The sequence below is a fragment of the Heloderma suspectum genome, chromosome 13 (genome assembly GCF_057233095.1).
Source record: "Heloderma suspectum isolate Gila_16-S chromosome 13, 16-S_ref, whole genome shotgun sequence".
Taxonomy (NCBI): domain Eukaryota; kingdom Metazoa; phylum Chordata; class Lepidosauria; order Squamata; family Helodermatidae; genus Heloderma; species Heloderma suspectum.
The window spans coordinates 18,793,104-18,819,391 of NC_139470.1; the positions used below are offsets into that span (position 1 = coordinate 18,793,104).

General features: G+C 45.2%; 1 pseudogene and 2 gene segments (V, D, J or C); all 3 read right to left on the reverse strand.

The window, feature by feature from the left end:
* Positions 1–270: 270 nt before the first annotated feature.
* Positions 271–7,843, reverse strand: LOC146336127 (Ig lambda-1 chain C region pseudogene; annotated as a pseudogene). The gene is made up of 3 exons (XR_014785667.1): positions 7,757–7,843; positions 4,747–4,819; positions 271–803 (listed from the first exon to the last, which is right to left on the reverse strand). The product of XR_014785667.1 is annotated as an Ig lambda-1 chain C region pseudogene (transcript).
* A 1,247-nt stretch (positions 7,844–9,090) lies between these two features.
* On the reverse strand, positions 9,091–13,897 carry LOC146336128 (immunoglobulin lambda constant 6-like). The segment is given in 3 exon segments: positions 9,091–9,629; positions 13,594–13,666; positions 13,880–13,897. Coding segments are annotated over 3 exon segments (411 nt in total).
* Positions 13,898–17,939: 4,042 nt separating this feature from the next.
* On the reverse strand, positions 17,940–22,746 carry LOC146336129 (immunoglobulin lambda constant 6-like). The segment is given in 3 exon segments: positions 17,940–18,478; positions 22,443–22,515; positions 22,729–22,746. Coding segments are annotated over 3 exon segments (411 nt in total).
* Between the last annotated feature and the right edge of the window lie 3,542 nt (positions 22,747–26,288).

Consider the following 26,288-nt stretch of genomic DNA (forward strand, 5'->3'; position numbering starts at 1 on the left):
CCAAGGATCATGCAAGTATCTGTGTGACCGAGTACATGCAGTGAATTCAATTCAGCACACCCATTTCAACCCAGTGAAAAATCTAGATTCAGCGGATCTCATTGAGAACCAAGGGGGTCACCTAATGACTTGCACAGCTCAACCATCTTGCATGAGAGCTAACTGAACACTGTTTGAAGCAAGATGCTGGATTAGAAAGGCCCAGTTGGGTGTGATCCAGCAGGACTCTTCTTATGTTCTTAAGTACCTTGGTCAAGAAAGAGCCCCAGTGAAATATGTCAAATTTTATTACTCTGCTAATACTGGAAGCAAGCATACAAGGTGTGTGGGTCCGGGGAGTGGGGCAACATACAAGAGATATCGGTATTATTCAGTCAGACTAGCATTGGGAGGAAAGAAGAGAATGAATTTGTGCCCATGGAGGAAGGACACTTTCTTCCTGGTGGCTGGAGGGATACGGGCCACCCTTGAGTCACCCAATCTTTAAGAACACTCCATTCTGTTCACCGACTTTGTGATGCTCTTTCCTTCGTGCGTCACCTGGCAGCTGTACGTCTCATGGTCTGCCCAGCCTGCCTCAGTCAGGGTCAGGTAACTGCTGGCCATGTACTTGCCATCCTTTTTGGCGGGTTTGGTGGTCTCCACTCCCGAGGAGATCGCACTGCCATCAGCCTGCCAGCTGACTTCTATGGTACCCGGATAAAAGCCATCTATCAGACAGACCAAGGTGGCTGTCTTTTTGGCCTTGAGCTCTTCCTGGGATGGAGGGTAGAGTACCACGGAAGGCGAGGCTGTTGGCTGACCTGGAAGAGAGCAGAGATTTTCTTAAGTGCCTGAGCGAAACAGTAAAGTGCCTCTGCAGAATATTACAGACGCGTACATTGGCAAATCTGTATGACTTAACTCTGGATCTCACCCATGGATTTAACCCGGACATTGCCATGGACAGAACTTCTTACGTATGACCTTAAGCATCAGACAGACTTTCTACGTCAGGCTATTACACCAGCCCTGCGGGGGTATTTGAGATTTATGCAAGTGTGAACATTTGGAATTCAGCTGATGATTGAGGGTTTGGGCTATTTTTCTTCAGGGTTTCATCGTGGAACTAAGACAACATTTTCAATAGAATGTGCCTTGGCACGGTAACGTCTTCCGGCAAGTCCTCAAAACCAGCCTCCACTATTCTTCTTGCAGAAGTCTCTGTGAACTAGTGGGAACTTTTGGCTTTGCTGCCAATACAGTCCCAATTCTTGGAAAGTTCTTGGATCCAGTGTTTGTCATAATGAGAGCCAACCCAATGAAATCAATGGGTCTAAAGTGACTCATTAGCTGAAGTCCCATTCATTTCAAAGCAGGTTCTCTACGTATGATGTAATATGCATCCAAGCCATGGCATTTACACAGGCAGCCCTCCCAGGGGTATCTGTGCTGTATCCCTGACCCGCCTTGTCCCATGTTCATACATTCTTAGAATCATAGAATAGTAGGGTTGGAAGGGGCCTACAAGGCCCAATTAGAAAATTCCAATTAGAAAAGGTCTTTAGTCCATGTGAACAAATGTTAATTAATTCAGAAATACAGGGGCTCCTGGCAAGTAGGTTAGGCCCAAACATCTTTTATATTAGCTCTTGTGGCATTGGATATCTCAGCAATGAACTGGTAAATTAGATCGAGCATAAATTTGGGAGTGTGGTAGTGGCCCACCTCTACCTGAGAGGGTGACGGCATGTGTGGCCTGTACCATTTCAGAATGCAGGTGGGGCAGCACAGGGTGCAATGGTCCCCCACCCTCCAACACAAAGAAACGCCTCCATCTTAGATGTTCACCTCTCCGGGTGAAGGACAGGCTAGAGCTCTTCTCCCTGGCTTCTGTTTTTCTCTACACATGGCATTTCTGTTGTATGGAGGAGCATTGCACCATGTGAGCCCTGACACACAGTCCAAAACTGCTAAGAAGACACTGTCCAGCCCCCTCAGTGGGATGTCAGCCTTCATTTCACCAGAGAACCTGGCAATTCTAGGATGGATATGGATATGGAGGAGGGTCATTTAATCCCACCACTTAACCCTCACCCCAACCCTAATCCCAACCCTAATCCGAGATATAAAATATCTCAGTGCTCCAATTAACTCGAGGGTCATCTGCGCATATATCCCCACCCCATTTTGATTTTGTACATGTATTCTAGACAAGGTGGAGTAATGGTAAATGAGAAAGAGTTCAGTTGCAATCAGAAAAATAATCCAGGTGACATCGACACACTAACTGCTTCCAGGTCCAGAGGGACAGCGGTCAGCATTGGTGGCTCTAGGCCATGGTCACTTATGCCACAAGGAACCTGCTAGTCCTTAAGGTTCTGCAAGACTTCGTGGTAGATAATTGTGCGAATGCATCTTCAGGCGGATGGATACCTGCATACACAATCTTCTGAAGAAGGAAAAGAGCAGCGCAGAGGAATCTGACTTATGCATAGATCTTTGGTCTACGTGGTTCAGTATTCAGTGTTTGGCAGAGCCCCTCCACGTTTTCCGACAAGGGTCTTTCTCACCACAACATGGAGATGCCAAGCATTGAACTTGGGACCTTTTGCATGTACAGCTGATGCTCTACCACTGAGATACATCGTTTGCCAGATGCTCACCTTTGTAAATCTGCCCTCATTGTATTTCTGGAGGAAATTCAAAGCAGTTTTTTTTTGTTGTTGTTTAAATTCAACGGTAGTTACACAAAGGAAAGGGAAGAACAACCCCGGAATACTAAATGTGCCAGAATGGTTGGCCATAATGTTAAAGAGATATTCTGTGGTATCGACAAGCCTGACATTCCAGTGGGAAACAAGCCCTACAACCATCAGAACTTCCTGATGATCATGTAAGGCAGCAACGCTCAACCTCTTTGTGCCATGCAGTCTCTCTCACCTCAGTAAGACCACATTACTAGGCTTTTCCTGAGGGGCCCGGATTCTGCGGACTTGCAGACCAGTTGTTTTACTCCCTGGATTTTTATGGAAACGTTGTCACAGAAAAATATGTAAAAGCATAATAAAAAACCCTGTCCAAAAATGTGCATTTTCCCCATAGGCTAAAGCATGAAAATGCCAGGGGGGGGGGGGATTTGCGCTTTTTTCCAAATGTGAATTCATGAATTCTTGAAAGTGCGAATTCCCACAAATGTGAATTTACGCAACTTTGTGAAACTTGAAAAAATCTGATTCTGTCAATGAAGAGACGATGGAATGAAAGGCACCTGTCAATCCATGAAATCTCCAATTGATGTATACTAGTGCAATGCAATAAATTTAACTGGAACCCCCAGAGGTAAAACCGACAGCATGCAGGAGACCTGGATGACTGGATGTCCCAGCATTATAAAACAAACAAACAAACAAACAAACAAACAGCTGGGAGATCCAATTTTCCTGGGAAGAGCAGTACTGAAGGAAAAGATATTTAACGGTTCCTACCCCTGCTGCTTTCCTCAGCTATTCTGCCCTTACATCGCAATCCTATGCATGCACTGAGAAGTAAGTCCCTCTGAGTTCAATAGGATGTACTCCCAGCTAAGTGTTTATACAATTGCACCCTGAGTCCATTATTAGCTGCACTGGGGGAAAAAATGGGCATGATAGAGACAGGGGATTATTTTTCTCAGCGGGGCTAATACAACATTTGGGGTAGAAAAGACCTCCTTGATGAGAAGCACGGTCTGGTGCCCACAAAAGCTGATCTACCATCAAATCAAACAAAAACATCAGGAGATGCAGTTTCCTGCATCAGATGTATCCTGGCCCTGTGATGCCTGGTGGATTGCAGCTTTCTGCTACCATTCTTGGAACACTCATTCCAAATGTCATTCAGAAAGTTGACCTCAAATTTATGTATTTATATATTAACTGCATTTATATCCTGCCTCCCCCCCCCCCACTCTTGCAAGGAACCCAAGGCAGCTTGCATTATCATCCTCCACTCCATTTTATCCTCACAACAACAACCCTATGAGGTAGGCTGGGCTGTGAGTCGGTGACTGGCCCAATGTCACCCAGGGAGCTTCCTTGGCCGAATGGGGACTAGAACCCAGATCTCCCGGCTCCCAGTTCAACACTCGCGACACTACACCACACTGGCTCTCCAACTACACCACACACTTGCATTTCACAAAGACCTGTGTCTACCAAAATAAACATGGAACCTCTTGGTTTTAGAAAAAAATAGAGAGAGAGCCTGTTGCTCTGGATTGCCCACCTATCAAACAATGTATCACTTGAATAGACCTTGTTCCATTATTCTAGCAGGAAGCACAATTACGAAATCACAATATTAGAAGGCGCCATTAAAAAAAATCCTGAGCACTGTCCCAGGTCCATAAGTTGTGTTGACTGTGTGAAGACGCCAAAACGTGAATGTATTTGTGAGCTACATTTTCTATCGTCCTATAAAATTATTTCAGAATTTGAGTTTGGAGATTTTCAAACAATGACACATTGAATTACACAGCAAGAAAAAATATCTTTTTTTCCATCAATAAACTCTCTAATATCCCCTGAGGAGAGGGAAGAGACATGTAAGGTGGCATTGGAACACCCTGCTCCAGCTATGATAAACGTTTCGGTTGATCATCCCAGATTAAGCAACAGAACCCCCAAGGTCAACTTGAAGGAAGAGAAAGAAAAGAGGGCAAAAATGATGAAATGTTACACAATGTTCACAGAGAAGAAAAGGGACACAATAAATTCAGTGACTTACTAATGACAGTCAGCCGGGTTCCTCCTCCGAAGATATACCACAGTGACACACAGCTGTACAAAAACCTGCCCCACTTCACATCAGAGACCAGTTATCCACACTTATCCCACATGGAAACAGAGCGACAACCCCTGTTGCTCCCTTTAGGATGAAGCATTTCCCATTTCCACAGAAACTGTAGGCAAGGGAGTATTTTTGGAAGAATACAGTTACTGCAGTCTAGTTCATCTTTGGGCAAAGAAGGGGAAGGTTCTTTTGGTGATCTATAAGCATCTCAGTTCTTTACCGTGATCCTATGCGCCATGGTCCATTTCCAAATGGAGGAAGTATGGCAGAAGATCCCTTTTTTCATTATAGCGTGAGCTACATAGGAGAGGGAGTGAAATGGTGGCAATGGTTCATCCAGTCTAGTAGAAGATGGATATGTCTCTGAGCAGAGAAGTCATAGGTGATGTGGTAGACAGAGAAGCCTTTGTCTATGCTCAGATAATTTCTGATAATGTAAACCCGCTGCACCAGACTGTTCCCTTGACTGTAAATATGAGCTTCCCTGAGTAGCTGTTGGTATGTCTCAAACGTTAGAGAATTCAGTGCTAATTGACTTAAGAAATGAACTGCTTGCTTGGATGTGGTGGGATAGCAATGAAATTGCCTGACAACGGGATTCACGGTGAAATCTAGGCTTCCAGAAATGCATTGTTCTGTACTGGCGTGGACGATGGTCATGTTGTTAAGAATGGTGCCGAATGAATGTTAACTATGCAGATGCTGCTTGGGAAATGTTTCCTTCATCTGAAGACCTTCTCTGACCCTGGTCATAGCAAGGGGTGGGCAATCCTGGCCTCCGGATGATTTGACCTACCACTCTCATCAGCCCAGTTTCATAGAATCATAGAATAGTAGGGTTGGAGGGGCCTACAAGGCCATCGAGACCAACCCCCTGCTCAATGCAGGAATCCAGAGCATCCCTGACTGACAGCTGTCCAGCCTCGTCTTGAATGCCTCCAGTGTGGGAGAGCCCACTACCTCCCTAGGTCATTGGTTCCATTGTCTTCCATATGTATGTATGTGTGTGTGTATGTATGTATGTATTACATGCATATCCCTCCTTTTTCCACTTTAAGGAACCCAAGAGACACAGAACATGGCATTTCAACACCCTGCTATGGCTACGGTGAAAAGTTCAGTGGATTCGTCAACAGAAATGCTGAGGTCAATTCAAAGGCAGAGAAAGGAAAGACGGCAAAAATGATGGAAATGTAAAAATCTTGTGACAGAGAAGGAAAAGGACGTGAACAAATGAGTGACTTACCAGTGACAGTCAGATGGGTTCCTGCTCCAAACACCCCCCACAGTGACACACCACTCTACAAAAACCTGCCCCACATCACAGCATAGAATGGACCCACACTTCATGTAGATACGGGAATGGTCATTCAGTAATTTGACCTCAATTCACATGGTAATAAATCTGCAATGACCAAATAGAATTTGGGAACTCCTGCTGCTTTTCATTTTAGTAGGTCAGGAGCTGGATTCTTTGCATTGCCAACTTATTAAACAGCATGCCACTTTAATAGGCACTTTTATGTTATTGCAGTTAGGGTGTCCCATAATGGAAACACACCATTACACGTTCTGAACAAAAACAAATCCAGTCCTCTGCGTGAAGCCAAGTTGACTATGCAGGCATACCTGGCTCAGCGCGAATTCCCTTCTCTGATACCTTTGAATCTACCAATGTAGCCACAAAAGAGATTCTTCAAACAATGTCACATTAAGTTAGAGACAGAAAAGGGATGTTTTCTTTTATAAGTATGTTTTCCAATGTCCTTGGAGAAGGGGGATGTAAAACGGGATTTTCCGCCTTACTCTTGCATGGATTGAAATTCAGTTCGTATTAAAGGAGCATCCTATATGGAGTGAGGGAAACCCTGAGGTGAAGGCAGAGATGGAAAAGAATGGGGAAATGACGGGAATGTTAAAATATTGTCATAGGGAAGGAAAGGAACATGAGAAGTTTAGTGACTTACCAGTGACAGTCAGTTGGGTTCCTCCACCGAAGACAGCCCACAGTGACTCAGAGCTGTACAAAAACCACAGTGTCTTCACAGCAGAAAATGCTCATTGACACCTGTCAGAGAAAGATCAGCGATACCCATTCCGTATGGGAATAGAGTGGGAAAGCAGACAACCACTGTTGGTTTCCTTAAGATGACACACTTCCCATTGCCAAATACTCTGTAGTGAACGGTCTCTTTTGCAAGAGAAACAATGCCCTTATCTGGTTAATTTCTGGGCAGAGCAGAGGAAGGTCCTCTTGGCTTTCTCCATAAGTCTCCCAGGTCTTTCAAGTCATTGGACTGTCTATGGTCCATTTCTAGATGGAGGAAGCAATACAGAAGATCTCCCCTTTTCATGATAGCTTGAGCCATATAGGAGGCACACAGACGGGGTGCTAATGGCTTCTCCCGTCCTGTAGATGCAGAATGCGTTTTTCAGAAGAGGTTTTAGAGCAGACATTGTAGGCAATGAGGCTTTGTCCATGCTCAGTTTCTTATAAATTAAACTCAATGCACTGAACTGTTCCTTTGAGTGTCAATCTGAACTTCCCTGGTCAGCTGGTGGTATGTCTCCACTGCTAGAAAAATCCCCTGTGATTGATTAAGAATTTCACACTTGGGTTGCATGAGGAGGTCTAACAGTGAATTTCGTTTCACATGGAATTCATGGTGAAGTACATGGTTCCACAAAGGCCTAGGCCTTGGACAATGTCTATGTTTGAACGAGCTGAAAATGTTACCCATGGAATGCTGACTATGTAATACTGTCTGGAAACGGTTCCCTTCGTATGGAGAGCTGTCCCTACTTTGGCCAAGGCAAGGGTGGCCCATCTGGTGCCATCCTGATGTTTTGACCTGCCACCCTCCTCAGCCCTAGGCAGTCCAGCCAGTGCAGAGGGATCAGAAGCGGTGTGGCCAAAACATCTGGAGGGTCACATGTTGCCCACCTGTGCGTAGCTCTGTCCACTATTGATGGGGATAGCTTCCACGTGAGGGTTGGCCAGTGGCTCCAAGATACTGTATGGCACTGACATAATGAGAACCCTTCCACGCTAGACTCCAGAAAGAGTTGCTGGCCACCGCTCCATTACACAACCATACTGGGCATTAGTCGTCACATGGAGTGGCCTGCTTGTAACGACTGGAAGCCTGTGCTCTGATCTGACGTGGGGTACGTTCAGTCAGGGCAAGATCATACGCAACTGGAAGTGTCTTGGTGATGTTCCCTCTTCCACACTTGTTGTCATGAATGACCTCTACCATTTGCCATGTGGACAGATTTATTTTTGGCCATAGAGTGCAACCCTCATACTATGGTGTGGTGTGATATGATGGAATAGGATAGGCACTGTGGACACTACTCAGGTTTCCTTGATTTGAGGGTGAGAAGTGGTAGGAAGTGAGTGAGTGAGTGAGTGAGTGAGCAAAGAAACGTTCAACTTAACATCAGGAGCTCAGCCATTCTGAAGTTTGCTTATCTGTTTGTTTTGCTCATCTGCTTGTTGCACTTATGTTCCAGGAAGAAACGGGGGAAGCAAGGATGGTTCCCCAGCAACCAGACATGCTGCTTCCCCTAGTTTCCTGTTTCCACGTACACGTTGGCCTCATGTGGGAATGGAATCAGAATCGAGACACCAGTGGCTAGCGCCTAAACCCTTGTAGTGGGAGAACATCAGGATTATGTGTCGGTGACAGATGTATTCACATATGGGTCAGATTTGGATTGGGATTTGCCAACCAGTCGAGCTTAATTTCCATAGATGGCTATGGTGTCATGGTTGTAGGCTTCCCAGAAACATTGATGGCTGGTCCCTGTGAGAAAGTGGACATTGGACTAAGGGGACATTTGGTCTGATCCAGTTGGCCGCAACTTACATTCATAGATAACCACTGGAGCGGAATTTCCTACATTGCTCTCCAGCCGTGTTGTAGACTTCCTGAAAGCATTCGTGGCCGGTCCCTGAGATCCCTGAGATCTCGAGTCTGCCTTCTCCACTACGCAGGACAATTGATAGACCCAAGGATCATGCAAGTATCTGTGTGACCGAGTACATGCAGTGAATTCAATTCAGCACACCCATTTCAACCCAGTGAAAAATCTAGATTCAGCGGATCTCATTGAGAACCAAGGGGGTCACCTAATGACTTGCACAGCTCAACCATCTTGCATGAGAGCTAACTGAACACTGTTTGAAGCAAGATGCTGGATTAGAAAGGCCCAGTTGGGTGTGATCCAGCAGGACTCTTCTTATGTTCTTAAGTACCTTGGTCAAGAAAGAGCCCCAGTGAAATATGTCAAATTTTATTACTCTGCTAATACTGGAAGCAAGCATACAAGGTGTGTGGGTCCGGGGAGTGGGGCAACATACAAGAGATATCGGTATTATTCAGTCAGACTAGCATTGGGAGGAAAGAAGAGAATGAATTTGTGCCCATGGAGGAAGGACACTTTCTTCCTGGTGGCTGGAGGGATACGGGCCACCCTTGAGTCACCCAATCTTTAAGAACACTCCATTCTGTTCACCGACTTTGTGATGCTCTTTCCTTCGTGCGTCACCTGGCAGCTGTACGTCTCATGGTCTGCCCAGCCTGCCTCAGTCAGGGTCAGGTAACTGCTGGCCATGTACTTGCCATCCTTTTTGGCGGGTTTGGTGGTCTCCACTCCCGAGGAGATCGCACTGCCATCAGCCTGCCAGCTGACTTCTATGGTACCCGGATAAAAGCCATCTATCAGACAGACCAAGGTGGCTGTCTTTTTGGCCTTGAGCTCTTCCTGGGATGGAGGGTAGAGTACCACGGAAGGCGAGGCTGTTGGCTGACCTGGAAGAGAGCAGAGATTTTCTTAAGTGCCTGAGCGAAACAGTAAAGTGCCTCTGCAGAATATTACAGACGCGTACATTGGCAAATCTGTATGACTTAACTCTGGATCTCACCCATGGATTTAACCCGGACATTGCCATGGACAGAACTTCTTACGTATGACCTTAAGCATCAGACAGACTTTCTACGTCAGGCTATTACACCAGCCCTGCGGGGGTATTTGAGATTTATGCAAGTGTGAACATTTGGAATTCAGCTGATGATTGAGGGTTTGGGCTATTTTTCTTCAGGGTTTCATCGTGGAACTAAGACAACATTTTCAATAGAATGTGCCTTGGCACGGTAACGTCTTCCGGCAAGTCCTCAAAACCAGCCTCCACTATTCTTCTTGCAGAAGTCTCTGTGAACTAGTGGGAACTTTTGGCTTTGCTGCCAATACAGTCCCAATTCTTGGAAAGTTCTTGGATCCAGTGTTTGTCATAATGAGAGCCAACCCAATGAAATCAATGGGTCTAAAGTGACTCATTAGCTGAAGTCCCATTCATTTCAAAGCAGGTTCTCTACGTATGATGTAATATGCATCCAAGCCATGGCATTTACACAGGCAGCCCTCCCAGGGGTATCTGTGCTGTATCCCCGACCCGCCTTGTCCCATGTTCATACATTCTTAGAATCATAGAATCATAGAATAGTAGGGTTGGAAGGGGCCTACAAGGCCCAATTAGAAAATTCCAATTAGAAAAGGTCTTTAGTCCATGTGAACAAATGTTAATTAATTCAGAAATACAGGGGCTCCTGGCAAGTAGGTTAGGCCCAAACATCTTTTATATTAGCTCTTGTGGCATTGGATATCTCAGCAATGAACTGGTAAATTAGATCGAGCATAAATTTGGGAGTGTGGTAGTGGCCCACCTCTACCTGAGAGGGTGACGGCATGTGTGGCCTGTACCATTTCAGAATGCAGGTGGGGCAGCACAGGGTGCAATGGTCCCCCACCCTCCAACACAAAGAAACGCCTCCATCTTAGATGTTCACCTCTCCGGGTGAAGGACAGGCTAGAGCTCTTCTCCCTGGCTTCTGTTTTTCTCTACACATGGCATTTCTGTTGTATGGAGGAGCATTGTACCATGTGAGCCCTGACACACAGTCCAAAACTGCTAAGAAGACACTGTCCAGCCCCCTCAGTGGGATGTCAGCCTTCATTTCACCAGAGAACCTGGCAATTCTAGGATGGATATGGATATGGAGGAGGGTCATTTAATCCCACCACTTAACCCTCACCCCAACCCTAATCCCAACCCTAATCCGAGATATAAAATATCTCAGTGCTCCAATTAACTCGAGGGTCATCTGCGCATATATCCCCACCCCATTTTGATTTTGTACATGTATTCTAGACAAGGTGGAGTAATGGTAAATGAGAAAGAGTTCAGTTGCAATCAGAAAAATAATCCAGGTGACATCGACACACTAACTGCTTCCAGGTCCAGAGGGACAGCGGTCAGCATTGGTGGCTCTAGGCCATGGTCACTTATGCCACAAGGAACCTGCTAGTCCTTAAGGTTCTGCAAGACTTCGTGGTAGATAATTGTGCGAATGCATCTTCAGGCGGATGGATACCTGCATACACAATCTTCTGAAGAAGGAAAAGAGCAGCGCAGAGGAATCTGACTTATGCATAGATCTTTGGTCTACGTGGTTCAGTATTCAGTGTTTGGCAGAGCCCCTCCACGTTTTCCGACAAGGGTCTTTCTCACCACAACATGGAGATGCCAAGCATTGAACTTGGGACCTTTTGCATGTACAGCTGATGCTCTACCACTGAGATACATCGTTTGCCAGATGCTCACCTTTGTAAATCTGCCCTCATTGTATTTCTGGAGGAAATTCAAAGCAGTTTTTTTTTGTTGTTGTTTAAATTCAACGGTAGTTACACAAAGGAAAGTGAAGAACAACCCCGGAATACTAAATGTGCCAGAATGGTTGGCCATAATGTTAAAGAGATATTCTGTGGTATCGACAAGCCTGACATTCCAGTGGGAAACAAGCCCTACAACCATCAGAACTTCCTGATGATCATGTAAGGCAGCAACGCTCAACCTCTTTGTGCCATGCAGTCTCTCTCACCTCAGTAAGACCACATTACTAGGCTTTTCCTGAGGGGCCCGGATTCTGCGGACTTGCAGACCAGTTGTTTTACTCCCTGGATTTTTATGGAAACGTTGTCACAGAAAAATATGTAAAAGCATAATAAAAAACCCTGTCCAAAAATGTGCATTTTCCCCATAGGCTAAAGCATGAAAATGCCGGGGGGGGGGGATTTGTGCTTTTTTCCAAATGTGAATTCATGAATTCTTGAAAGTGCGAATTCCCACAAATGTGAATTTACGCAACTTTGTGAAACTTGAAAAAATCTGATTCTGTCAATGAAGAGACGATGGAATGAAAGGCACCTGTCAATCCATGAAATCTCCAATTGATGTATACTAGTGTAATGCAATAAATTTAACTGGAACCCCCAGAGGTAAAACCGACAGCATGCAGGAGACCTGGATGACTGGATGTCCCAGCATTATAAAACAAACAAACAAACAAACAAACAAACAAACAGCTGGGAGATCCAATTTTCCTGGGAAGAGCAGTACTGAAGGAAAAGATATTTAACGGTTCCTACCCCTGCTGCTTTCCTCAGCTATTCTGCCCTTACATCGCAATCCTATGCATGCACTGAGAAGTAAGTCCCTCTGAGTTCAATAGGATGTACTCCCAGCTAAGTGTTTATACAATTGCACCCTGAGTCCATTATTAGCTGCACTGGGGGAAAAAATGGGCATGATAGAGACAGGGGATTATTTTTCTCAGCGGGGCTAATACAACATTTGGGGTAAGAGAATTAATATTAGAAAAGACCTCCTTGATGAGAAGCATGGTCTGGTGCCCACAAAACCTGATCTACCATCAAATCAAACAAAAACATCAGGAGATGCAGTTTCCTGCATCAGATGTATCCTGGCCCTGTGATGCCTGGTGGATTGCAGCTTTCTGCTACCATTCTTGGAACACTCATTCCAAATGTCATTCAGAAAGTTGACCTCAAATTTATGTATTTATTTATTAACTGCATTTATATCCTGCCTCCCCCCCCCACTCTTGCAAGGAACCCAAGGCAGCTTGCATTATCATCCTCCACTCCATTTTATCCTCACAACAACAACCCTATGAGGTAGGCTGGGCTGTGAGTCGGTGACTGGCCCAATGTCACCCAGGGAGCTTCCTTGGCCGAATGGGGACTAGAACCCAGATCTCCCGGCTCCCAGTTCAACACTCGCGACACTACACCACACTGGCTCTCCCACTACACCACACACTTGCATTTCACAAAGACCTGTGTCTACCAAAATAAACATGGAACCTCTTGGTTTTAGAAAAAAATAGAGAGAGAGCCTGTTGCTCTGGATTGCCCACCTATCAAACAATGTATCACTTGAATAGACCTTGTTCCATTATTCTAGCAGGAAGCACAATTACGAAATCACAATATTAGAAGGCGCCATTAAAAAAAATCCTGAGCACTGTCCCAGGTCCATAAGTTGTGTTGACTGTGTGAAGACGCCAAAACGTGAATGTATTTGTGAGCTACATTTTCTATCGTCCTATAAAATTATTTCAGAATTTGAGTTTGGAGATGTTCAAACAATGCCACATTGAATTAGAGCAAGAAAAAATATCTTTTTTTTCATCAATACACTTTCCAATATCCCCAGAGGAGAGGGAAGAGACATGTAAGGTGGCATTGGAACACCCTGCTCCAGCTACGATAAACTTTTTGGTTGATCATCCCAGATTAAGCAACAGAAACCCCAAGGTCAATTTGAAGGCAGAGAAAGAAAAGAGGGCAAAAATGATGAAATGTTACACAATGTTCACAGGGAAGAAAAGGGACACAATAAATTCAGTGACTTACCAGTGACAGTCAGCCGGGTTCCTCCTCCGAAGATATACCACAGTGACACACAGCTGTACAAAAACCTGCCCCACTTCACATCAGAGACCAGTTATCCACACTTATCCCACATGGAAACAGAGCGACAACCCCTGTTGCTCCCTTTAGGATGAAGCATTTCCCATTTCCACAGAAACTGTAGGCAAGGGAGTATTTTTGGAAGAATACAGTTACTGCAGTCTAGTTCATCTTTGGGCAAAGAAGGGGAAGGTTCTTTTGGTGATCTATAAGCACCTCAGTTCTTTACCATGATCCTATGCGCCATGGTCCATTTCCAAATGGAGGAAGTATGGCAGAAGAGATCCCTTTTTTCATTATAGCGTGAGCTACATAGGAGAGGGAGTGAAATGGTGGCAATGGTTCATCCAGTCTAGTAGAAGATGGATATGTCTCTGAGCAGAGAAGTCATAGGTGATGTGGTAGACAGAGAAGCCTTTGTCTATGCTCAGATAGTTTCTCATAATGTAAACCCGCTGCACCAGACTGTTCCCTTGACTGTAAATATGAGCTTCCCTGAGTAGCTGTTGGTATGTCTCAAACGTTAGAGAATTCAGTGCTAATTGACTTAAGAAATGAACTGCTTGCTTGGATGTGGTGGGATAGCAATGAAATTGCCTGACAACGGGATTCACGGTGAAATCTAGGCTTCCAGAAATGCATTGTTCTGTACTGGCGTGGACGATGGTCATGTTGTTAAGAATGGTGCCGAATGAATGTTAACTATGCAGATGCTGCTTGGGAAATGTTTCCTTCATCTGAAGACCTTCTCTGACCCTGGTCATAGCAAGGGGTGGGCAATCCTGGCCTCCAGATGATTTGACCTACCACTCTCATCAGCCCAGTTTCATAGAATCATAGAATAGTAGGGTTGGAGGGGCCTACAAGGCCATCGAGACCAACCCCCTGCTCAATGCAGGAATCCAGAGCATCCCTGACTGACAGCTGTCCAGCCTCATCTTGAATGCCTCCAGTGTGGGAGAGCCCACTACCTCCCTAGGTCATTGGTTCCATTGTCTTCCATATGTATGTATGTGTGTGTGTATGTATGTATGTATTACATGCATATCCCTCCTTTTTCCACTTTAAGGAACCCAAGAGACACAGAACATGGCATTTCAACACCCTGCTATGGCTACGGTGAAAAGTTCAGTGGATTCGTCAACAGAAATGCTGAGGTCAATTCAAAGGCAGAGAAAAGAAAGAAGGCAAAAATGATGGAAATGTAAAAATCTTGTGACAGAGAAGGAAAAGGACGTGAACAAATGAGTGACTTACCAGTGACAGTCAGATGGGTTCCTTCTCCAAACACCCACCACAGTGACACACCACTCTACAAAAACCTGCCCCACATCACAGCATAGAATGGACCCACACTTCATGTAGATACGGGAATGGTCATTCAGTAATTTGACCTCAATTCACATGGTAATAAATCTGCAATGACCAAATAGAATTTGGGAACTCCTGCTGCTTTTCATTTTAGTAGGTCAGGAGCTGGATTCTTTGCATTGCCAACTTATCAAACAGCACGCCACTTTAATAGGCACTTTTATGTTATTACAGTTAGGGTGTCCCATAATGGAAACACACCATTACACGTTCTGAACAAAAACAAATCCAGTCCTCTGCGTGAAGCCAAGTTGACTATGCAGACATACCTGGCTCAGCGCGAATTCCCTTCTCTGATACCTTTGAATCTACCAATGTAGCCACAAAAGAGATTCTTCAAACCATGTCACATTAAGTTAGAGACAGAAAAGGGATGTTTTCTTTTATAAGTATGTTTTCCAATGTCCTTGGAGAAGGGGGATGTAAAACGGGATTTTCCGCCTTACTCTTGCATGGATTGAAATTCAGTTCGTATTAAAGGAGCATCCTATATGGAGTGAGGGAAACCCTGAGGTGAAGGCAGAGATGGAAAAGAATGGGGAAATGATGGGAATGTTAAAATATGCTCATAGGGAAGGAAAGGAACATGAGAAGTTTAGTGACTTACCAGTGACAGTCAGTTGGGTTCCTCCACCGAAGACAGGCCACAGTGACTCACAGCTGTACAAAAACCACAGTGTCTTCACAGCAGAAAATGCTCATTGACACCTGTCAGAGAAAGATCGGCGATACCCATTCCGTATGGGAATAGAGTGGGAAAGCGGACAACCACTGTTGGTTTCCTTAAGATGACACACTTCCCATTGCCAAATACTCTGTAGTGAACGGTCTCTTTTGCAAGAGAAACCATGTCCTTATCTGGTTAATTTCTGGGCAGAGCAGAGGAAGGTCCTTTTGGCTTTCTCCATAAGTCTCCCAGGTCTTTCAAGTCACTGGACTGTCTATGGTCCATTTCTAGATGGAGGAAGCAGTACAGAAGATCTCCCCTTTTCATGATAGCTTGAGCCATATAGGAGGCACACAGAAGGGGTGCTAATGGCTTCTCCCGTCCTGTAGATGCAGAATGCGTTTTTCAGAAGAGGTTTTAGAGCAGACATTGTAGGCAATGAGGCTTTGTCCATGCTCAGTTTCTTATAAATTAAACTCAATGCACTGAACTGTTCCTTTGAGTGTCAATCTGAACTTCCCTGGTCAGCTGGTGGTATGTCTCCACTGCTAGAAAAATCCCCTGTGATTGATTAAGAATTTCACACTTGGGTTGCATGAGGAAGTCTAACAGTGAATTTCGTTTCACATGGAATTCATGGTGAAGTACATGGTTCCACAAAGGCCTAGGCCTTGGACAATGTCTATGTTTGAACGAGCTGAAAATGTTACCCATGGAATGCTGACTATGTAATACTGTCTGGAAACGGTTCCCTTCGTATGGAGAGCTGTCCCTACTTTGGCCAAGGCAAGGGTGGCCCATCTGGTGCCATCCTGATGTTTTGACCTGCCACCCTCCTCAGCCCTAGGCAGTCCAGCCAGTGCAGAGGGATCAGAAGCGGTGTGGCCAAAACCTCTGGAGGGCCACATGTTGCCCACTTGTGCGTAGCTCTGTCCACTATTGATGGGGATACCTTCCAAGTGAGGGTTGGCCAGTGGCTCCAAGATACTGTATGGCACTGACATAATGAGAACCCTTCCACGCTAGGCTCCAGAAAGAGTTGCTGGCCACCGCTCCATTACACAACCATACTGGGCATTAGTCGTCACATGGAGTGGCCTGCTTGTAACGACTGGAAGCCTGTGCTCTGATCTGACGTGGGGTACGTTCAGTCAGGGCAAGATCATACGCAACTGGAAATGTCTTGGTGATGTTCCCTCTTCCACACTTGTTGTCATGAATGACCTCTACCATTTGCCATGTGGACAGATTTATTTTTGGCCATAGAGTGCAACCCTCATACTATGGTGTGGTGTGATATGATGGAATAGGATAGGCACTGTGGACACTACTCAGGTTTCCTTGATTTGAGGGTGAGAAGTGGTAGGAAGTGAGTGAGTGAGTGAGTGAGTGAGCAAAGAAACGTTCAACTTAACATCAGGAGCTCAGCCATTCTGAAGTTTGCTTATCTGTTTGTTTTGCTCATCTGCTTGTTGCACTTATGTTCCAGGAAGAAACGGGGGAAGCAAGGATGGTTCCCCAGCAACCAGACATGCTGCTTCCCCTAGTTTCCTGTTTCCACGTACACGTTGGCCTCATGTGGGAATGGAATCAGAATCGAGACACCAGTGGCTAGCGCCTAAACCCTTGTAGTGGGAGAACATCAGGATTATGTGTCGGTGACAGATGTATTCACATATGGGTCAGATTTGGATTGGGATTTGCCAACCAGTCGAGCTTAATTTCCATAGATGGCTATGGTGTCATGGTTGTAGGCTTCCCAGAAACATTGATGGCTGGTCCCTGTGAGAAAGTGGACATTGGACTAAGGGGACATTTGGTCTGATCCAGTTGGCCGCAACTTACATTCATAGATAACCACTGGAGCGGAATTTCCTACATTGCTCTCCAGCCGTGTTGTAGACTTCCTGAAAGCATTCGTGGCCGGTCCCTGAGATCCCTGAGATCTCGAGTCTGCCTTCTCCACTACGCAGGACAATTGATAGACCCAAGGATCATGCAAGTATCTGTGTGACCGAGTACATGCAGTGAATTCAATTCAGCACACCCATTTCAACCCAGTGAAAAATCTAGATTCAGCGGATCTCATTGAGAACCAAGGGGGTCACCTAATGACTTGCACAGCTCAACCATCTTGCATGAGAGCTAACTGAACACTGTTTGAAGCAAGATGCTGGATTAGAAAGGCCCAGTTGGGTGTGATCCAGCAGGACTCTTCTTATGTTCTTAAGTACCTTGGTCAAGAAAGAGCCCCAGTGAAATATGTCAAATTTTATTACTCTGCTAATACTGGAAGCAAGCATACAAGGTGTGTGGGTCCGGGGAGTGGGGCAACATACAAGAGATATCGGTATTATTCAGTCAGACTAGCATTGGGAGGAAAGAAGAGAATGAATTTGTGCCCATGGAGGAAGGACACTTTCTTCCTGGTGGCTGGAGGGATACGGGCCACCCTTGAGTCACCCAATCTTTAAGAACACTCCATTCTGTTCACCGACTTTGTGATGCTCTTTCCTTCGTGCGTCACCTGGCAGCTGTACGTCTCATGGTCTGCCCAGCCTGCCTCAGTCAGGGTCAGGTAACTGCTGGCCATGTACTTGCCATCCTTTTTGGCGGGTTTGGTGGTCTCCACTCCCGAGGAGATCGCACTGCCATCAGCCTGCCAGCTGACTTCTATGGTACCCGGATAAAAGCCATCTATCAGACAGACCAAGGTGGCTGTCTTTTTGGCCTTGAGCTCTTCCTGGGATGGAGGGTAGAGTACCACGGAAGGCGAGGCTGTTGGCTGACCTGGAAGAGAGCAGAGATTTTCTTAAGTGCCTGAGCGAAACAGTAAAGTGCCTCTGCAGAATATTACAGACGCGTACATTGGCAAATCTGTATGACTTAACTCTGGATCTCACCCATGGATTTAACCCGGACATTGCCATGGACAGAACTTCTTACGTATGACCTTAAGCATCAGACAGACTTTCTACGTCAGGCTATTACACCAGCCCTGCGGGGGTATTTGAGATTTATGCAAGTGTGAACATTTGGAATTCAGCTGATGATTGAGGGTTTGGGCTATTTTTCTTCAGGGTTTCATCGTGGAACTAAGACAACATTTTCAATAGAATGTGCCTTGGCACGGTAACGTCTTCCGGCAAGTCCTCAAAACCAGCCTCCACTATTCTTCTTGCAGAAGTCTCTGTGAACTAGTGGGAACTTTTGGCTTTGCTGCCAATACAGTCCCAATTCTTGGAAAGTTCTTGGATCCAGTGTTTGTCATAATGAGAGCCAACCCAATGAAATCAATGGGTCTAAAGTGACTCATTAGCTGAAGTCCCATTCATTTCAAAGCAGGTTCTCTACGTATGATGTAATATGCATCCAAGCCATGGCATTTACACAGGCAGCCCTCCCAGGGGTATCTGTGCTGTATCCCCGACCCGCCTTGTCCCATGTTCATACATTCTTAGAATCATAGAATCATAGAATAGTAGGGTTGGAAGGGGCCTACAAGGCCCAATTAGAAAATTCCAATTAGAAAAGGTCTTTAGTCCATGTGAACAAATGTTAATTAATTCAGAAATACAGGGGCTCCTGGCAAGTAGGTTAGGCCCAAACATCTTTTATATTAGCTCTTGTGGCATTGGATATCTCAGCAATGAACTGGTAAATTAGATCGAGCATAAATTTGGGAGTGTGGTAGTGGCCCACCTCTACCTGAGAGGGTGACGGCATGTGTGGCCTGTACCATTTCAGAATGCAGGTGGGGCAGCACAGGGTGCAATGGTCCCCCACCCTCCAACACAAAGAAACGCCTCCATCTTAGATGTTCACCTCTCCGGGTGAAGGACAGGCTAGAGCTCTTCTCCCTGGCTTCTGTTTTTCTCTACACATGGCATTTCTGTTGTATGGAGGAGCATTGTACCATGTGAGCCCTGACACACAGTCCAAAACTGCTAAGAAGACACTGTCCAGCCCCCTCAGTGGGATGTCAGCCTTCATTTCACCAGAGAACCTGGCAATTCTAGGATGGATATGGATATGGAGGAGGGTCATTTAATCCCACCACTTAACCCTCACCCCAACCCTAATCCCAACCCTAATCCGAGATATAAAATATCTCAGTGCTCCAATTAACTCGAGGGTCATCTGCGCATATATCCCCACCCCATTTTGATTTTGTACATGTATTCTAGACAAGGTGGAGTAATGGTAAATGAGAAAGAGTTCAGTTGCAATCAGAAAAATAATCCAGGTGACATCGACACACTAACTGCTTCCAGGTCCAGAGGGACAGCGGTCAGCATTGGTGGCTCTAGGCCATGGTCACTTATGCCACAAGGAACCTGCTAGTCCTTAAGGTTCTGCAAGACTTCGTGGTAGATAATTGTGCGAATGCATCTTCAGGCGGATGGATACCTGCATACACAATCTTCTGAAGAAGGAAAAGAGCAGCGCAGAGGAATCTGACTTATGCATAGATCTTTGGTCTACGTGGTTCAGTATTCAGTGTTTGGCAGAGCCCCTCCACGTTTTCCGACAAGGGTCTTTCTCACCACAACATGGAGATGCCAAGCATTGAACTTGGGACCTTTTGCATGTACAGCTGATGCTCTACCACTGAGATACATCGTTTGCCAGATGCTCACCTTTGTAAATCTGCCCTCATTGTATTTCTGGAGGAAATTCAAAGCAGTTTTTTTTTGTTGTTGTTTAAATTCAACGGTAGTTACACAAAGGAAAGTGAAGAACAACCCCGGAATACTAAATGTGCCAGAATGGTTGGCCATAATGTTAAAGAGATATTCTGTGGTATCGACAAGCCTGACATTCCAGTGGGAAACAAGCCCTACAACCATCAGAACTTCCTGATGATCATGTAAGGCAGCAACGCTCAACCTCTTTGTGCCATGCAGTCTCTCTCACCTCAGTAAGACCACATTACTAGGCTTTTCCTGAGGGGCCCGGATTCTGCGGACTTGCAGACCAGTTGTTTTACTCCCTGGATTTTTATGGAAACGTTGTCACAGAAAAATATGTAAAAGCATAATAAAAAACCCTGTCCAAAAATGTGCATTTTCCCCATAGGCTAAAGCATGAAAATGCCGGGGGGGGGGGATTTGTGCTTTTTTCCAAATGTGAATTCATGAATTCTTGAAAGTGCGAATTCCCACAAATGTGAATTTACGCAACTTTGTGAAACTTGAAAAAATCTGATTCTGTCAATGAAGAGACGATGGAATGAAAGGCACCTGTCAATCCATGAAATCTCCAATTGATGTATACTAGTGTAATGCAATAAATTTAACTGGAACCCCCAGAGGTAAAACCGACAGCATGCAGGAGACCTGGATGACTGGATGTCCCAGCATTATAAAACAAACAAACAAACAAACAAACAAACAAACAGCTGGGAGATCCAATTTTCCTGGGAAGAGCAGTACTGAAGGAAAAGATATTTAACGGTTCCTACCCCTGCTGCTTTCCTCAGCTATTCTGCCCTTACATCGCAATCCTATGCATGCACTGAGAAGTAAGTCCCTCTGAGTTCAATAGGATGTACTCCCAGCTAAGTGTTTATACAATTGCACCCTGAGTCCATTATTAGCTGCACTGGGGGAAAAAATGGGCATGATAGAGACAGGGGATTATTTTTCTCAGCGGGGCTAATACAACATTTGGGGTAAGAGAATTAATATTAGAAAAGACCTCCTTGATGAGAAGCATGGTCTGGTGCCCACAAAACCTGATCTACCATCAAATCAAACAAAAACATCAGGAGATGCAGTTTCCTGCATCAGATGTATCCTGGCCCTGTGATGCCTGGTGGATTGCAGCTTTCTGCTACCATTCTTGGAACACTCATTCCAAATGTCATTCAGAAAGTTGACCTCAAATTTATGTATTTATTTATTAACTGCATTTATATCCTGCCTCCCCCCCCCACTCTTGCAAGGAACCCAAGGCAGCTTGCATTATCATCCTCCACTCCATTTTATCCTCACAACAACAACCCTATGAGGTAGGCTGGGCTGTGAGTCGGTGACTGGCCCAATGTCACCCAGGGAGCTTCCTTGGCCGAATGGGGACTAGAACCCAGATCTCCCGGCTCCCAGTTCAACACTCGCGACACTACACCACACTGGCTCTCCCACTACACCACACACTTGCATTTCACAAAGACCTGTGTCTACCAAAATAAACATGGAACCTCTTGGTTTTAGAAAAAAATAGAGAGAGAGCCTGTTGCTCTGGATTGCCCACCTATCAAACAATGTATCACTTGAATAGACCTTGTTCCATTATTCTAGCAGGAAGCACAATTACGAAATCACAATATTAGAAGGCGCCATTAAAAAAAATCCTGAGCACTGTCCCAGGTCCATAAGTTGTGTTGACTGTGTGAAGACGCCAAAACGTGAATGTATTTGTGAGCTACATTTTCTATCGTCCTATAAAATTATTTCAGAATTTGAGTTTGGAGATGTTCAAACAATGCCACATTGAATTAGAGCAAGAAAAAATATCTTTTTTTTCATCAATACACTTTCCAATATCCCCAGAGGAGAGGGAAGAGACATGTAAGGTGGCATTGGAACACCCTGCTCCAGCTACGATAAACTTTTTGGTTGATCATCCCAGATTAAGCAACAGAAACCCCAAGGTCAATTTGAAGGCAGAGAAAGAAAAGAGGGCAAAAATGATGAAATGTTACACAATGTTCACAGGGAAGAAAAGGGACACAATAAATTCAGTGACTTACCAGTGACAGTCAGCCGGGTTCCTCCTCCGAAGATATACCACAGTGACACACAGCTGTACAAAAACCTGCCCCACTTCACATCAGAGACCAGTTATCCACACTTATCCCACATGGAAACAGAGCGACAACCCCTGTTGCTCCCTTTAGGATGAAGCATTTCCCATTTCCACAGAAACTGTAGGCAAGGGAGTATTTTTGGAAGAATACAGTTACTGCAGTCTAGTTCATCTTTGGGCAAAGAAGGGGAAGGTTCTTTTGGTGATCTATAAGCACCTCAGTTCTTTACCATGATCCTATGCGCCATGGTCCATTTCCAAATGGAGGAAGTATGGCAGAAGAGATCCCTTTTTTCATTATAGCGTGAGCTACATAGGAGAGGGAGTGAAATGGTGGCAATGGTTCATCCAGTCTAGTAGAAGATGGATATGTCTCTGAGCAGAGAAGTCATAGGTGATGTGGTAGACAGAGAAGCCTTTGTCTATGCTCAGATAGTTTCTCATAATGTAAACCCGCTGCACCAGACTGTTCCCTTGACTGTAAATATGAGCTTCCCTGAGTAGCTGTTGGTATGTCTCAAACGTTAGAGAATTCAGTGCTAATTGACTTAAGAAATGAACTGCTTGCTTGGATGTGGTGGGATAGCAATGAAATTGCCTGACAACGGGATTCACGGTGAAATCTAGGCTTCCAGAAATGCATTGTTCTGTACTGGCGTGGACGATGGTCATGTTGTTAAGAATGGTGCCGAATGAATGTTAACTATGCAGATGCTGCTTGGGAAATGTTTCCTTCATCTGAAGACCTTCTCTGACCCTGGTCATAGCAAGGGGTGGGCAATCCTGGCCTCCAGATGATTTGACCTACCACTCTCATCAGCCCAGTTTCATAGAATCATAGAATAGTAGGGTTGGAGGGGCCTACAAGGCCATCGAGACCAACCCCCTGCTCAATGCAGGAATCCAGAGCATCCCTGACTGACAGCTGTCCAGCCTCATCTTGAATGCCTCCAGTGTGGGAGAGCCCACTACCTCCCTAGGTCATTGGTTCCATTGTCTTCCATATGTATGTATGTGTGTGTGTATGTATGTATGTATTACATGCATATCCCTCCTTTTTCCACTTTAAGGAACCCAAGAGACACAGAACATGGCATTTCAACACCCTGCTATGGCTACGGTGAAAAGTTCAGTGGATTCGTCAACAGAAATGCTGAGGTCAATTCAAAGGCAGAGAAAAGAAAGAAGGCAAAAATGATGGAAATGTAAAAATCTTGTGACAGAGAAGGAAAAGGACGTGAACAAATGAGTGACTTACCAGTGACAGTCAGATGGGTTCCTTCTCCAAACACCCACCACAGTGACACACCACTCTACAAAAACCTGCCCCACATCACAGCATAGAATGGACCCACACTTCATGTAGATACGGGAATGGTCATTCAGTAATTTGACCTCAATTCACATGGTAATAAATCTGCAATGACCAAATAGAATTTGGGAACTCCTGCTGCTTTTCATTTTAGTAGGTCAGGAGCTGGATTCTTTGCATTGCCAACTTATCAAACAGCACGCCACTTTAATAGGCACTTTTATGTTATTACAGTTAGGGTGTCCCATAATGGAAACACACCATTACACGTTCTGAACAAAAACAAATCCAGTCCTCTGCGTGAAGCCAAGTTGACTATGCAGACATACCTGGCTCAGCGCGAATTCCCTTCTCTGATACCTTTGAATCTACCAATGTAGCCACAAAAGAGATTCTTCAAACCATGTCACATTAAGTTAGAGACAGAAAAGGGATGTTTTCTTTTATAAGTATGTTTTCCAATGTCCTTGGAGAAGGGGGATGTAAAACGGGATTTTCCGCCTTACTCTTGCATGGATTGAAATTCAGTTCGTATTAAAGGAGCATCCTATATGGAGTGAGGGAAACCCTGAGGTGAAGGCAGAGATGGAAAAGAATGGGGAAATGATGGGAATGTTAAAATATGCTCATAGGGAAGGAAAGGAACATGAGAAGTTTAGTGACTTACCAGTGACAGTCAGTTGGGTTCCTCCACCGAAGACAGGCCACAGTGACTCACAGCTGTACAAAAACCACAGTGTCTTCACAGCAGAAAATGCTCATTGACACCTGTCAGAGAAAGATCGGCGATACCCATTCCGTATGGGAATAGAGTGGGAAAGCGGACAACCACTGTTGGTTTCCTTAAGATGACACACTTCCCATTGCCAAATACTCTGTAGTGAACGGTCTCTTTTGCAAGAGAAACCATGTCCTTATCTGGTTAATTTCTGGGCAGAGCAGAGGAAGGTCCTTTTGGCTTTCTCCATAAGTCTCCCAGGTCTTTCAAGTCACTGGACTGTCTATGGTCCATTTCTAGATGGAGGAAGCAGTACAGAAGATCTCCCCTTTTCATGATAGCTTGAGCCATATAGGAGGCACACAGAAGGGGTGCTAATGGCTTCTCCCGTCCTGTAGATGCAGAATGCGTTTTTCAGAAGAGGTTTTAGAGCAGACATTGTAGGCAATGAGGCTTTGTCCATGCTCAGTTTCTTATAAATTAAACTCAATGCACTGAACTGTTCCTTTGAGTGTCAATCTGAACTTCCCTGGTCAGCTGGTGGTATGTCTCCACTGCTAGAAAAATCCCCTGTGATTGATTAAGAATTTCACACTTGGGTTGCATGAGGAAGTCTAACAGTGAATTTCGTTTCACATGGAATTCATGGTGAAGTACATGGTTCCACAAAGGCCTAGGCCTTGGACAATGTCTATGTTTGAACGAGCTGAAAATGTTACCCATGGAATGCTGACTATGTAATACTGTCTGGAAACGGTTCCCTTCGTATGGAGAGCTGTCCCTACTTTGGCCAAGGCAAGGGTGGCCCATCTGGTGCCATCCTGATGTTTTGACCTGCCACCCTCCTCAGCCCTAGGCAGTCCAGCCAGTGCAGAGGGATCAGAAGCGGTGTGGCCAAAACCTCTGGAGGGCCACATGTTGCCCACTTGTGCGTAGCTCTGTCCACTATTGATGGGGATACCTTCCAAGTGAGGGTTGGCCAGTGGCTCCAAGATACTGTATGGCACTGACATAATGAGAACCCTTCCACGCTAGGCTCCAGAAAGAGTTGCTGGCCACCGCTCCATTACACAACCATACTGGGCATTAGTCGTCACATGGAGTGGCCTGCTTGTAACGACTGGAAGCCTGTGCTCTGATCTGACGTGGGGTACGTTCAGTCAGGGCAAGATCATACGCAACTGGAAATGTCTTGGTGATGTTCCCTCTTCCACACTTGTTGTCATGAATGACCTCTACCATTTGCCATGTGGACAGATTTATTTTTGGCCATAGAGTGCAACCCTCATACTATGGTGTGGTGTGATATGATGGAATAGGATAGGCACTGTGGACACTACTCAGGTTTCCTTGATTTGGGGGTGAGAAGTGGTAGGAAGTGAGTGAGTGAGTGAGTGAGCAAAGAAACGTTGAACTTAACATCAGGAGCTCAGCTATTCTGAAGTTTGCTTATCTGTTTGTTTTGCTCATCTGCTTGTTGCACTTATGTTCCAGGAAGAAATGGGGGAAGCAAGGATGGTTCCCCAGCAACCAGACATGCTGCTTCCCCTAGTTTCCTGTTTCCACGTACACGTTGGCCTCATGTGGGAATGGAATCAGAATCGAGACACCAGTGGCTAGCGCCTAAACCCTTGTAGTGGGAGAACATCAGGATTATGTGTCGGTGACAGATGTATTCACATATGGGTCAGATTTGGATTGGGATTTGCCAACCAGTCGAGCTTAATTTCCATAGATGGCTATGGTGTCATGGTTGTAGG